At 41.9% G+C, this 14,187-nt stretch overlaps 1 protein-coding gene across 2 annotated transcripts in view; it reads left to right on the top strand.

Moving 5' to 3' along the window:
• The first annotated feature begins 835 nt into the window (after window positions 1-835).
• TDRP (testis development related protein) overlaps window positions 836-14,187 on the top strand; it is a 28,916-nt gene continuing 15,564 nt past the window's right edge. Inside the window, exons 1-2 of one of the 2 annotated variants that reach the window (XM_076332871.1) lie at window positions 836-1,092; window positions 13,826-13,885. In XM_076332871.1, the coding sequence (XP_076188986.1) occupies window positions 970-1,092; window positions 13,826-13,885 (183 nt within the window). In that variant the 5' untranslated portion in view covers window positions 836-969. The remainder of the gene's footprint in view (window positions 1,093-13,825; window positions 13,886-14,187) is intronic. The other variant, XM_076332872.1, reaches the window with a different exon arrangement.

Genomic DNA, 14,187 nt, shown 5'->3' with positions numbered 1-14,187 from the left:
GAGATGCACCCAGGTGATCCGTGGGGGAGAGGGGCCGGTGGGTACATCTACGGGTACACGGGTGGGTATGCCAGGGCCTTTTGAGGTGGTGTCAGGGCCGTCTATGGCGCTGTGTGGGTGCCGTTACCCCCAGCACCACGGACGGGCCCGACTCCACCTCAAAGTGCCCCGCGTCGCCAAGACGGACATTTTGCGGTCACCGCTGCCTGGGCAGCGCCATCCTCACCCTGCACAACACCCGCCGGCCCCTCTTCTGGGGGAGCTGGGTGGGCCCTCGGCGGGGCCTTGTCCCTGACGGCCCCTCCTCTGCCAGCGGAAGGCTGTGGGGGCTCCTTCCCGCCGGGCGAGGCCGGGGGTGCTGCCAGGCGCCCGGCGGCCGTGCGGGAAGGCCGACCCCCGCCCCGAGGGCCCGGCCGGGCGGGCGGCGGCCCGGCGCTGTCAGAGCGCGGCCGGTGCCGTGCCGGTTGCCGTGGTGACGGGAAAGCCCCCCCCCCCCCCCCCCCGGTGCCCCCGCCTCCGCAAACATGGCAGCGGCGGCGCGGCGGCTGCGGGCGGTGGCGGCTCCGGCGGGAAGAGGTGGCAGGTGAGGAGCGGCACAGCGGGGAGGCGTCGCCTCCGCCCCCGCCCGCCTTGCCGGCGCGGGCGGGAGCCTCCTTACGCCCGGCTCCCCTCAGCCGCCAGGCGGGGCGGCGGGGCCGGGGCAGCGTCTCGGCGGGCCGGGGCCGCCAGCAGGCCGGCGGGTGAGGCGAGGCGAGGCGGTCGCGGGGGGCGGGCTCCCAGCACCGCCAGGTCAGCGCTCCTCCCTCCCGCCCCGGGAGCCCCCGGCGGGGTGACAGCCCTGCCGAGCCGAGCCGTGCCCAGCCGAGCCGAGCCGCCCCGGCCGGGGCTGCGGAGGCAGCGCCCGCTCTCGCCTCGGCCCTCTCGCTGCCGGGACGAAGAGGGGCGGGAGCCGCCACCTCCGCGCCCGCCATGTGGAAGCTCAACAAGAGCAGTAAAGTTCTGCTGGACGACTCGCCCGAGGAGGAGGAGACGCGTCCCCGCGGCCCGCCGCCGGCCGCCGCCTGCGCCGCTGCCGCCTTCGCGGCCCCCCAGGTAGGAAGGAGCGCGGAGCCCGGCGGCGAGCGGGGGCGGCGGGCGGCGGCGGGGGAGCCCCGCGGGGCCCGGGGAGGGGTCGTGAGGCTTGGCCCCGCGCCCTGCTCCAGCTCCCCTCCTCTCCGGCGGCATGAGTAATCACTTTTCCCACCCCTGGATGTGCCGGCAGGCTGGCCGTGGTCAGAGAAGGGGGTGTTTGCGCCGGGCGTGCAACTGTCACCCGATTTTTTGGGGTGCTGACTGGTCTATCCTCCCCTGTTTTCTTCCAGCAGCCGGCCTCCGGCATTGCTGGGACTTGCTGTCCTTCATTCCAGTGGCTTCATACCGCAGGGTACTTTCTCTTCCAGCCCTAGGCAGGGGCACTGAAACCTATCTGTTAAGCACAACACATTAAACAGTGATTTGTAAGAACATAATCTTCATTTGCAGATGTGTGCGCGTTTGTGTAGAGCACTGACATTTTGGCAGGATTGCTTTTTCTATAGTTTCAGTAATGGTAGTTGTCTGTCTTTAATTAGCTGCAATCTTATTTGAAAGCTTTCATTGTTAAATGGTAAGTTAAATACCAGCAGTGACCTTCTCAAAGTACTGGTCGCCTAACGAATACAACCTGAAAGGAAAGGTATCAGTTGAGTATCAAGCAAAACAACTAAAAGAATGTTTGTTGACTTGCTTTCAAAAACTTGATAACAATTAGGCATCAATCCAGCTCAGAAGCCTGTTACGCTGTCCGATACTGCTTTGTTGCTGGACTGATCTTCTGTTGCCACAGAGTATCTTTCAACGTTGTATGAGAGGTTGCAGGAGACGTGCATATCTAAAGCAAGCAGTTGCCCAGGGCTGCAAACTGGTGAGGTTTGTATTCAAAAGAAGGTACAAAAACCCACCCAACTTCCCGCTCTATGGCTGTCGTGCCTACCTTGCTGGAAGAGCTGGAGTTTATCTGGATAATCTACCTTCTGCTTGAGTTTCTGGTTGATGACTGCTGTGGGTTGTCAACATGCATGGCTACTGCTGAAGAGCAGCCTCTCCCAATCACAGCAGTTATTCTCTCCATCTTCCAGTAACCAAAATCATCAGTCTACTCCTCAGTTCAGCCTTGCCTTGTCCTTTCCCCTGCACAGTGAACAGAAGAGCCCTAGCCCTTGCTACTCGTTTGACAGCAGCTGTGAAGATTCATATGGATGAACAGAATCTTCTCCTGTGGGAGAGGAGGAACAGATACTCATTTTGGAGACCCCCTTCAGGGGATGAAGGGGGATTGTGGGATTGGAGGTGACCTGAATTATCTCCCACAACCTCTCATACAACATCTGACCTCTCCCTCCTACAGTTCCTATCCTCAGGTGCTTGGAAACTTCCACTGTTTTTGCGAAGCTGCTGGCTTGTGCTATCCATAGCCCTCCTAGACTTGCTTACCTCCTGAAACCTTCCTTGAACACCAAAGGTCGCCAAAAGCTTCCAGTAAATCCCACTGACTATTCCCTGCTTCTCTTCCCTACCACAAATGCTCCAAACCCCCTCTGAGCCTCCTGACCTTAGTCTCCCAGTCAGAAGATGATTCTTCAGACTTGTGTCCTGACAATTCTCCCAATCCTTTACTTTAGCAACAGAGGTTGGGGTTTTTTTGTATGTTTATTTGGTGTTTTTTTGTCCTGTCCAATTGTCTTTACTATCCTGGACTTCTGTTCCATTAGTGGCAGCCTCAAGTTATAATGGTGATGACAATGATTTCTGGTGCAAATGGTTTGCCATTTTAATCAATTTTAAGAAAACTCCTTGCCAACTCCCACAGTGTCTATTACCAATGGCACTGGAATAAAAGATGCTTTTTTGGTATTGGAGGTGTCAGGGGAAAAATAAATTATTCTAGGGCACTAAATGAAATATTGTTGAAGATAAAGGATTCAGAAAAGTTAGCAAGGCTGTAGTGTAGCTTGGCACAGAAACTGGAGTGAAGACCATAAGCTATTAGTTGTTTTGCCTGTTAAAATCAAGAAGGTTTGACAACTGGGGGAAATAAAACAACCCCCAAAAAACATGTAAATGTAGTTATTTTAGAGTTTATGTACACTGTAAGGAAGGATAGACTATATGGAAAACTATGACCACCTGATTAACAAGGGAGTGAAATCCAGTAATGTGTAGGGGGATTTGGTAATGATTTGCACTTCGCTACTGCTGTGTCCTGATCTGCATCACCCAAACACCTGACTTTGGAGAACAGTAGCACTACCAGAGCTTGGAAGAGTTACAGGGGCAGTTCTTTTGGTACCTTAGCTGTGCATGATAAAGTCTCGGTCTTCCTTAGCCTCTGCTCTGTTTAAGTTGTCACGGTACAGTCTCCTTAAGCTGTGAATGAAGGGTTACCTCATCAAGAAGAAGAGAATCCAGGACTTCCCTAATTTTCTGTCTTGAGGGCCACAATCCAGATAATTTTTCTGAGTGCTTTTTAGTAAATTAAGAAAGCCCAGCATTTGATTTCATGCAGAAGTTTACTGTTAGATTTCATTTACTCTAGGTTCTTTTCTGATACGTCGTTTGGTAAAAGAGAAGATGAACCGTAATCATCACATTTTGACTTTGATTTATGATATGTTGTTTTCCCCAACAACTATCTTTTGTCTTTATTTTCATTTTTAATGGGCAAGTGGGAAGAAAATTCTTAAGCTTCTACCATTCATGCTATAAATAATGCTGAAACTTTTTACTTCAAAGAAAAGAAATGGGTAGTCACATCGGTGTAATTAAAATAGACCAGGTTGAAAGTGTTCCAGTGTAGTGAAATGTTGTTGCTTCAAAGCTGAGAAAGAGTTGAAGGAGTTCTTACTGTGCAACCTAGTAATTAGGACATTGCAGTAGCAGACAGCAACAAAGAATTAGGCTACTATAAGTTTAAAAAAAAAAACAACAACAAAAGAACCCCCTTTGTTACTCTACGGAAATTTTAATCCTCCTATTTAGATATGGAAGCCTGATCTGGGCTTACTCAAGCAGACATCTGAATTTGTAGAAGTTTGTAGTTCTTAAATAGAAAAGCTTAGTTTGATCTAAAAAGAGAAGTTTTGACAGTTCTGGTTTTGTGGAATACAGAATGGTTTGATTTTGTTCCAGGGGAGAACAAAAACAAATTTTAGAACATGAAAACTGCAATGGGAAGGAATTGTCAGCCTCTGGCCACTTTTTAGCAAAAGTTTCTGCATACATTCAAGTACTTTGAATTGTTAACACTTATTTAAAATAGTAAGGTGTTTCCTGAGATAAGAAAGACAAATAAATTTTGAAACAGTACTTGTGTAAATAAATGTGTGGATTATTGTATATTTTTTTTAGACCAGACAGTTTTAGACTGAATCTTAGAAGTTAATTTTAATTTATGCTTTGAAGCATAAATATTTTTGATTTATGCAATGAAGGTGCTTTATTGGCTAAAGTTACAATTAGTACATTAAGGCAACTTAACACATGTAAATAGTACACATGTATAAAATGAAATTAATGTGCTTTTTGTGTGTCTCTGAAAATATGCTAGAAATGTACAGTGATGCATGCCAAACTTGCATTCAGTTTGTATTATAGTCATTATGTTTCAAACTGTAGTTATATTTTTGGAAAGGGAAAAATGTTGGGTTTTGACTTCTGCAAGGCAATGTTTTGGCAGTCATGCTAAGTTCTCCTTGATTCAAGCCTGCTATCATCTAATCCGTCCTCACAGATGTCAATGCTGTGTCAATATTGCGTGTAACTCTGACGTAAAATGGCGCTCGACTTCAAAATACATCTATATATTAGGGTAGTGGATGGGTGTCAGGCTGACCTATATTATCTTCTGCAACTTGATCCTTCATGTAAAAATATTTCAGATCCTTAGCCTTGATCTGTTCTTCCTAATTGTATTTTTTTGTTACGTTCAAAGAGAATATGTGCAAAAACATGTTTTATGTTTAATTTTGTTCAGACTTGCTCACTGGATGTTTTAAAGTTGGCTATACAGAATTTTGGTTATCTATTATAATGGAGATGTTTCAGACTCTGGTACAATTTTAATACCGGCTTTCATCTTGGAATGAGTTGAACTCAGACGGGCCCTGCAGGAATGGGTGGGAGCTGAGCAGCGTTTCTTATGTTCTACTAATACATTGAATAAGGGTATTTTTTAATTAAAAATAAAGCAGTCAGTGTTAATCCAGCTAATGCCTTTCCTTCACTTTCTAACCATTTCAGTGTGTCTCAGGCTTTGCCTGCAGTGCTCTTATAATTCCTTCATACCTTCTCTCTGCTAGCCTGTTTTTTTCCTTTCATCAGAGTTGTTCTTGTGACATTTCAGTGACATTTTCCTGGCTAAAATCCATCACCTGTATTCTGTCATCATTCTTGAACATTAGATTGTGGGACTGACACTGAAGGCTTTCCTGAGCCCTTCCTTGGCCTGCCTTTCTCGCTTTTCCTCCTTCTTGTCACATTCATCTTTCAGCAGCTTCTTGAGTGGATCCTGTTTCTTTCTCGCAGTCTTCCTGGAGCTCTATAGAGCTGACGGTGTCTTTTGGGGCTTTAGGCTTTCTTTTTTTTAATCTCTTTCATTTCTGAGGTGCTTCACCTTCTGATTTATACTGTAATCTTTACATAGTTGACCCAGATCAGATCTGCTTCTCACCTCTTAGCCCCTCTCTGTTGGTTTATTCTTACTCTTAGAAGTCATACAAAGCACGTATTGTCTGGTTGGTCTCCTACTACGGACAACATCAATATCTATCTTTTTCTTTCAGTCAAGCCTGTAAGCTGAAGGTTGTCAGTGGGTTTTTTATCTGTTGTACAAAAGAGAATTTGTGTTCAGTACTTTACTGCTGTTTCTTCTATAAAGCCCAGGTCTGCTTTTTTTTTTTTAAATTATTGTTATTTTTCTTTCTGTCTAGACAGCTGAAATTCTTGTGCAGACCCTCACTTCCCATCCTGATGGTGATTACTTCCTCTGCAGCTTCTAATACCTACGCTGCATTTCCCCATCCCCTAGTCCCTGCAAAACCCATTGCTGATACTAATGTTGTTGCTTATGGCATAAAGTTTAAGTCCTCCTCATCCTTCAGTTTCCATTTCTTCAGCTTGGCCTCCCTTTGGTTCAGGACATTTACGTTTAAATCTCTGTCCTTGCTTTCAAGGTTTTTCTTAGTACATCCCCTTCCTCTCCCCCATTTGTCATTTCTATCACTTCTTGTAGCTTTCCTCGAGCCAGTTCTGCTTTACCGGCTCTGATTATGTCGGTTTGCCAGCAGCCTTGTCTGTCTTCCTCCCCTCTAGCCTAATACAGAATTACCTCTTTTCAGTGATCCACAAAACCGCTATCTTCTCGTCCACGTGACTGCTTGAGATCCACTTTCCCTAAGCTATTTGTTGTATCTTCATGGGGTTTTGCAAGGTTTCTGGAGCCATACTCTCCTAGTAGTGCTGGATTTGCTACCATTAACATACAAACTAAAATATACTGCTTTTTCAGAAAGAATTAATCGTTTTAATCTATTTCATGCTTTCCTGGTAAAATAGGTTTATAATTTTTTTCCTCGCTTTTATAGAAACCATTTGCCAGATTGCATGAGGACATCCATAACATAAGTAGAGTTATTAGAAGTTACTGAACACTTTACCAGGTAGACTATCTTTCAGTTCTGTCATCATCAGAGGTACATTTCCACCAAGTTTCACTGCTGGTTCTTTGTGAGGAGCTCCAGGACGGGTCTTTGTGAACACCACAAGTGCTGATAAAAGCCACGTGTCAAAAGGAAGCAGTGCATGTGCTGGTGAACACTATAACCAAAAATAATGTGTTCAACCTGTTTTGCAGAAACTATACTATGGAAATATTGCCATTACTCATGCAAGAGCTTTTTTAAAGATATGTATTATAATAGCATATGCCATGACTTAATAAAAATTGTATGTCAGCTACTGTCTTTTGAATTAGCATCCGTTGGTTTGTTTTCTGGATCAGAAAAAAGCAAATATGAACTTCTAGTATGGATAAGTTGTTAAAAATAATTGACAGATTTTCAGTCAGAAATTTCACAAAAATTGAAAACTTCACTGGGATATTTGAATTGTCGCAGCAGTTGAAGTCAAATTGATTATTTGACCTTCTTACTTTGTTTCAGCTTTGACACTGATGATATTTTGATCTTAATACAGCTGTTTCCATTTCTTGAAGCATATTTGAAATATAAATTGAGCAAAACTAAATTCTTAATGAGCTGAGCTTTTTTTAATATTTTAAGGTGCTTAATCTTTAATAACATTCTTCCAAAAATATTTCAGAGAAGCAAAGTCTGAGTAAGATGTAGTATAACCACTTACTGTGGAGATGCACAATAATGTGAACAATTAATAGAATAACCTCGTGTATTGATGTAAAAACACAGAGCATAGGAATCTGGTGTTCTGATGTTTCTCTTTGTAATGCCAATAAAATGCAGAACTACAAAAGTATTCTTATGTAAATACTTTCATTCTGAAATTAATCTTCTCCAGTATGTTTGGCCATTTATATCAATTGACAGTAAAATATGGAAATAATTTAGATTTAGGACATTGAGGTGCTGGAGCGTGGCCAGAGAAGGGCAATGAAGCTGGTGAAGGGTCTGAAGAACAGGTCTTATGAGGAGCGGCTGAGGGAACTGGGGTTGTTTAGCCTGGAGAAAAGGAGTCTGAGGGGAGACCTCATCGCTCTCTACAACTACCTGAAAGGAGGTTGTAGCAAGGTGGGTGTCGGTCTCTTCTCCCAAGTAACTGGCGATAGCAAATGGCCTCAAGTTGCGCCAGGGGAGGTTTAGATTGGATATTAGGAAAAATTTCTTCACCGAAAGGGTTGTGAAGCATTGGAACAGGCTGCCCAGGGAAGTGGTTGAGTCACCATCCCTGGAGGTATTTAGAAGACATGTAGATGAGGTGCTTATGGACATGGTTTAGTGGGCATGGTGGTGTTGGGTCAACGGTTGGACTCGATGATCTTAGAGGTCTTTTCCAACCTTAATGATCCTATGATTCTATGAAAGGTGAAAACATAGGAAAACTGTTTTTCATCTTCCAGTCGGTCTGGTGAATAATAGGTAGTTACAAAAGACTGGGGCCTAGAAGATGGAAGCGTTTTTAAATACATTGGATGGGTTGTATGCTTTATCTGAAATAGTCACCTGGACTTTTTAAAGTCAGCGGAATGAAATAAGCTCTAGAAATGGTCTGATGAGTTATATTTTGGAAGCATGTTTAGTGTTGTCTACTAAATATATCCCAAGATGGAAGTATAATTCTTTAACATACTTAGATTTTTTTACATTTTCCTTTTCTCTATGGACAAAGTATTTTCAGTTTTGCCAAAGACTGGCAGAGGACACTTGCAGGAGAGGAGTCACTGTCACTGTTTAGTTGCAGTGGCATTTAAAATGGTCTATTGTCATAATGTAGATGTTTTTCTAAGTGTAGTGAGCAATCTGGAATGGAAAAATATTTTTTTATAGAAGAGAAAAATGAGTTCAAAATACCGCATTACTCTTGAGCATGAACAGACTTTAGAAATGCCTAGGTTAATATTTTTCATTGGTGGTATTAATAGGAAATTTTCAATTTACACCACCTGCCCAGATGGCTAGTTTGGTTCACTTACTTGCTTTAGGGACATACAAATGGAAGATTGAGATCTAGCAGTAGATTAAATATGGACAAGACTAATGAAATGATCTTGATCTCAAGCTAGGCTACCCCTGCCAGAAACAAGCAGAGGCAATTCACAGTTCAGCATGGGAGTTATGTCTGCTGAACACATAGCCTCGTGTTCCAGAAGAAAGCTATGTACGACTGAGTAATGCATCCTTTATTTGTTAAAATTGCAAACCTTGTTTTTCCTTAAAGGGTATGTTTGGTTTTGTGTGAGTGTTCAGGTACAGTTTAGCTTTATTTTCAGCTGTGTTAAAACAATATGTTGAAAATAGTATAGTTGTTTCAGTGCCCATTTACATTTGATCACTGTTGCCTCAATTTCCTGACTCAGAAAGCATGTATCCACACATTGAATTTTTCCAGGTGTATATTATAGGTGCAGCAAAGAAAATGAGGCCAAATGCCACTGATCTTCTGCTGATAACTTTCTTTTTACCCATGTTTGAGTGCATTTTGCATTGTTTTTGATTCAGTTCTAAAATTAGATTAGCAGAGTGACTTTTGCATGAATAATCTGCTTCAGTCTTGTTTGTTTTATTTGACGTTATAGCAAGATCCTGCTCAAACCCAAGGAAACAGTTTCTTTTGTTAGCTGTATTTTAAGATGGTGATCTGGCAGTGTGATCTCCTCTTCCAAATCTGTGCTGACTGTTTTGGTCAGGCCGTGTATATATAGTTGTTCAACTGTTTGGTTTGTAATCAGTGTTTTGGGAATCTTTCCAACTTCAGAGGTTAACTTTCAGGTTTGTGATTTCCTGAGTGATTTTTTTAATTTTTTTTTTTTTTTAGCCTTCCCCTCTTCTATCACTAAATTATTTAGTGGGGTTTGTGGAATATGGGAATTGTGTTAAATTCTACCCTGGAGTGTGTCTCTTGAGGTGGTATTTGTTTTGTTTTTTTTTTCCACTTAAACTATACATTTGTGATTCATAATCTAATTTGCACTTACAGGCATGATAACCTAGACTTTAAATTACACTCAGTCCTTGATGAGACATGATGATAGGCAGAAAGGATGTAATAGGCCAGTCGAAGGGCGAGAATTTGCACCAAAAGGACCTACTCTTTTAATAATAGCTTGTTTACTCTTAACATGTGTTCAGCTTTGACAGCTAGTGTGTGTACGATAGGAACGTTCCACAACCACGTAGAGAAAATCGATAATATACCATTTTATGTACTAGAGCAAAAGAAGGGCATGCAGGGTGAGATGATGCTATTATTTGTCTTAACTCTTTGATGTCCAGCGTTCCTCATCTTGGCCTGAATTATGAAAGTGAATGATCTAAAGAGACTAATTAATTACTTTACCACAAAGGAAGTTGAGGGAAGTAGATTACAATTTTGATCTCTGTACAAAAAGGTTTGTGTGCTAGTTGAATTAATCCCCTGAGTACCTTATGGTTTGCAGTATGTCCAACAAAAGAGCACTTGTTTCCTTATGAAAACACACTGCGCATACCAGCCTTCCCCTGCCAGAACTGGAAGGCTATTCAAGTTGCTGATCAGCATTTCCCACTAGCATTAGCATTTAGTCACCTATTAGTTACTAAATACTGTAATGTGGTCTGCGTTTTTCTTTTAAATTGAAGGAAAAAGTGAATTGTTGTAACTGTAAACCACCCAGATTAAAATACACAGAAATAATTTGTAAGTGTTCAGTGACAGCATGTGTTATGCAGCATGATAAAGAAGGCTCATCTTCACTCTTTACATGTAGCTGTACAGTAGATCGTCCCCTAAGGAAAATTTGAAAAACCGAATTGTAGGCTCCCTGATCTCTGAACGGTAACAAAAGTAGAGAATATGTATCAGAAGAGGGTGTACTAACGTGTATCATTGAAAAATGCAAATTATTCTGTGGGTAACAAGTGAAGACGGGTTGTATATGACTTCTCATCTTTTCTCCTCAGCTCTTCCCAGGGCTGGCACTGGTCCCCGCTCTCCCTCTCCTCTTTCCCTCTGTCATTTTTTTGGGGGTTAGTACATATCTTACCGCATAGGTAGGTATGTACTGGTAGGTACCCTTCCCTACTGCACAGTGGTCAGGTCCCTCCCCACGATGTGGGCCATGGCTGGCTCTGAACCCCTCCATGTGCTTCTCCCGCGCTCTCTTCCTGCCGTGGGGCATTAGTCTGCTTCTCTCTGCTTTCCCCAGCGATGGATTTTCCACAAAACATTTCGAAATCTAGTCTCTCTGAGACTGCTGAATTCAAACCTACTGGCCAGTTTCAATCAAGAGTTACTGTGAGCACATGGGATGTATGGATGGACATCACAATCACACCGCAGTTGTCCAAGTCTCTTTTTCTTAGGCAGTGTATCTTAAAAGGATTCTATGGATACTTGGTAGGTCTTCCACCCCCAAAAATGTATTTTAGGTATTGGATTCTCACCAGTTGCTTTCTTGAGGGTTTCATATCTTTTAATCTTTGCATTTCGTATCTTTTAACTTTGTGTTGTCTTCTTACCATCGGCCTCCGCTGCGTGAGCATAGTTACTGCAAACTACTGTCTCATTCCTTATGAGGTAGCACCTTGTATATCTGTGAGTAGTAGCACTGTATTAACACAGAAACACAGCACTAGTTGTCACACTTTTAAAAAAGCAAATAAATACCCCTTTTTGTCTACTATTTATTGTGAATTACATCTTTTATCAACAGTGGTATTCACATTTTGTTACGCTGACCCCCTAGCCGCATGAGGTGCTCATTGCATCTCTTGGTTTTCCCCTAAAAGCTTTCACTGTGAAAGCTGCTTCGCGCTTTTGCTTCCTTGTGCTCTGGCTTGCTAGAGTATGCCTTCACACTTCCATCTTTTCTCTTCTCTGTAGTAGAGCATGAAGTCTCTTTATGCACTTTCATATTTTTATTATCCTTCTGAAGATATGTGGAGAGCTGGAAGAATTAAAATGAGAGGTGTTATTTCTTTGGAAGGTACTAACAGTGTCTTGTTTGTTGTGGAGACTATATTGTTGGTCCTTGAAACTGGTAGCTCTGCCAGCTCTGGATGTCTGAGATAATTTCTCCTCTGACCCTACTTCCCCTTGAGGCTTTTCTAGTTCTTGTTAATTTTTTTCTTCTTGGGGAAAAATTTGGACAAATCAGATGAAGTATTCGCTAGCTCTTACCCTGTGTCCAAGCAGAGATGCCATCATGTTAAGTCTAAGGCTTTGCAGCATCATCCAAAAGTTTAGAGAGCTGAGAGTGTTGAGGAGAAACAAGGAAACTTCTGAAATGGTATGTGTGGCATTTCCGTTTAAAACCTTGCCAATGACTCCCTTAAAAGGAAAGGGGAAAAAAAGGGAAAAAAGTAATTGAATTTCATTTTAGAGTACTACACAAATCTTAACTTTGTCATTTTTGGTATCCCATCTACAATAATATCCTCCTGTGTTAAAGACAGCTAACTGAAATCCAGAAGTTAAATAACTTGTTAAGATCCACAGGAAGTAATATTCTCATTTTGGATGATAATAGGAGTTCCTGACTTTGTGTTCTGCCCCAACAAGTAAAGCTATCTATCTAGAAATCACTCTGTTTCAACATGGAGTTATTATTGAACTATAGTGCAATGGTCTTCATATTCGTTCTAGAAATGCTCCTAACTCCATCCTTGTCCCTTGTATAATATAAATTATGGCCTATAAAGTAAATGGAAACATTAGTAGGCAAATAAAGAAATACAAATATTAAAAATATATTTATAAAAAATAAATAAAGATGCATGGGATTTGAAGCTGGTCTCTTAAAATGAAGCTGATACATCTGAGCCCCCACATGACTAGAAATACCTAACGCTTACCATGCCGGCTTCTCACCTCTTTCTGATGCTGTTAGCAAAGTGAAGGTCATCTTTGGTAATTCATAGGAGCTGGGATACTGTGTGTTTTGGGTGTCTTGGGATATGTGTGCGTGGAGTTACCCTAAAACAAAAATTAAGCTTATGGAGCAAAGAGCATAACAACTCCTTAGCATTTACTTTAGTTGAAAAGGAAGGAGTTTGATAAATTTGATTTTTTTGAAACAGTAAGTGGCTGGCATAAACAAAAAATGGACCAAAGTGAACACGGGGGATTCTGTGAAACTGCCACTTCAAAGACAGTTTCCGTGAACCATTCTGTTGTAATTCTGTGTTTTCTTGCAACTGGAGTTAAATATTTTCAGTTATAGGTAGCTATTTTTGTTTTGTACTTGGGGACTGTTGGTATTTGGAGTTATATGTAGAGAAAAAAAAAGAAACATTTTTTGCTTTAAAACACAGACTGAAGAAAGTGAAAATTACATCATTCCTGTATGCTATGCCCCACTTTCTTTATCTTTCCTTGGCCTCCCGACACTGATCTTGCCCCATCTTGAAGAGAACGTTGATAGTAACAGGATGGCCTGAGGGTAGTAAGACATCAGCTTAATTCAGAGACGGACAGAAATGCTACCCTACTGAGTTACCTTCACTAGCATCTTCAGTACTCTGGTTTTCTTCAGAAGTCTACGGTTATAAATGGAGGGGAAAGGAATGTGGGCAAAAATCTGTCCTTGAGTTAAGGAAATGTAATGCTTTTTAATGTGAAGGAGGAAATAATCTTGGGATATTCCTCTCCCCCCAGCCTACAGACACTGCATAGACCATCATCTAGTACGGTATTCAGAAAATCAGTGTAGATGAAAAAAATACAGACACAATTATTAAGATCAAATCAAATTTTTAATTCTAATTATACTAAAATTGTTATGATGCAAGGGTTTTCTTGATCTCTCTCTGGGGTGTGGGGTTTTTGGTTTTGTAAGGGTTTGATTTTGTTTTTTACATCTGGTGCAGCATTTTTCATGATTCTAAGTGCAGTTTTGTTCACGTTTCTTATATTAGTAGTGGTGTTCGCCTAGTTTTGCATTGTGATCATATTTTGTCAATTTTCTTTTATGATGGGCTGAATAGAATAAAAGCATTTATGAATACTCTGAAATGTGTCACTGCTAATTGTCAAACCAAAACTGACCATGGGCCTTTTTTATCTTTATCCTTTTTTTGAGAATAAAGACCAGTTTCTTCATGATGAAGTTTCATCTTCAGTGTCACAACTTGCAACAAAGGTAAATACCTGTTCTTTGGAAGTGTTATGTTTTATATCATATATATATATATATATATATGTCAATGTATGTTAGGAAGTTACCTGTTTTTCATTAACAGCCTGATTAAGGAGGATATTTATGTACTTCACTGATTTTATAATTACATATGATCCTTGGTCATGGGGTTCTCATTGAAGTAATACTAGCAGTGCAGTGTTAGTTAGAAAGCTGCCTTATTTCCTTTCATTAATGGGGAGGGGAAGGTCTCTTAATTGTTTTTTCTTCCACATGACAGATATTAAAACACAAAATGAAAATAA

The sequence above is a fragment of the Aptenodytes patagonicus genome, chromosome 3 (assembly GCF_965638725.1).
Source record: "Aptenodytes patagonicus chromosome 3, bAptPat1.pri.cur, whole genome shotgun sequence".
Classification (NCBI taxonomy): domain Eukaryota; kingdom Metazoa; phylum Chordata; class Aves; order Sphenisciformes; family Spheniscidae; genus Aptenodytes; species Aptenodytes patagonicus.
Note: the sequence above shows the minus strand (reverse complement) of the source record. Positions and strands in the feature narration are given on the sequence as shown.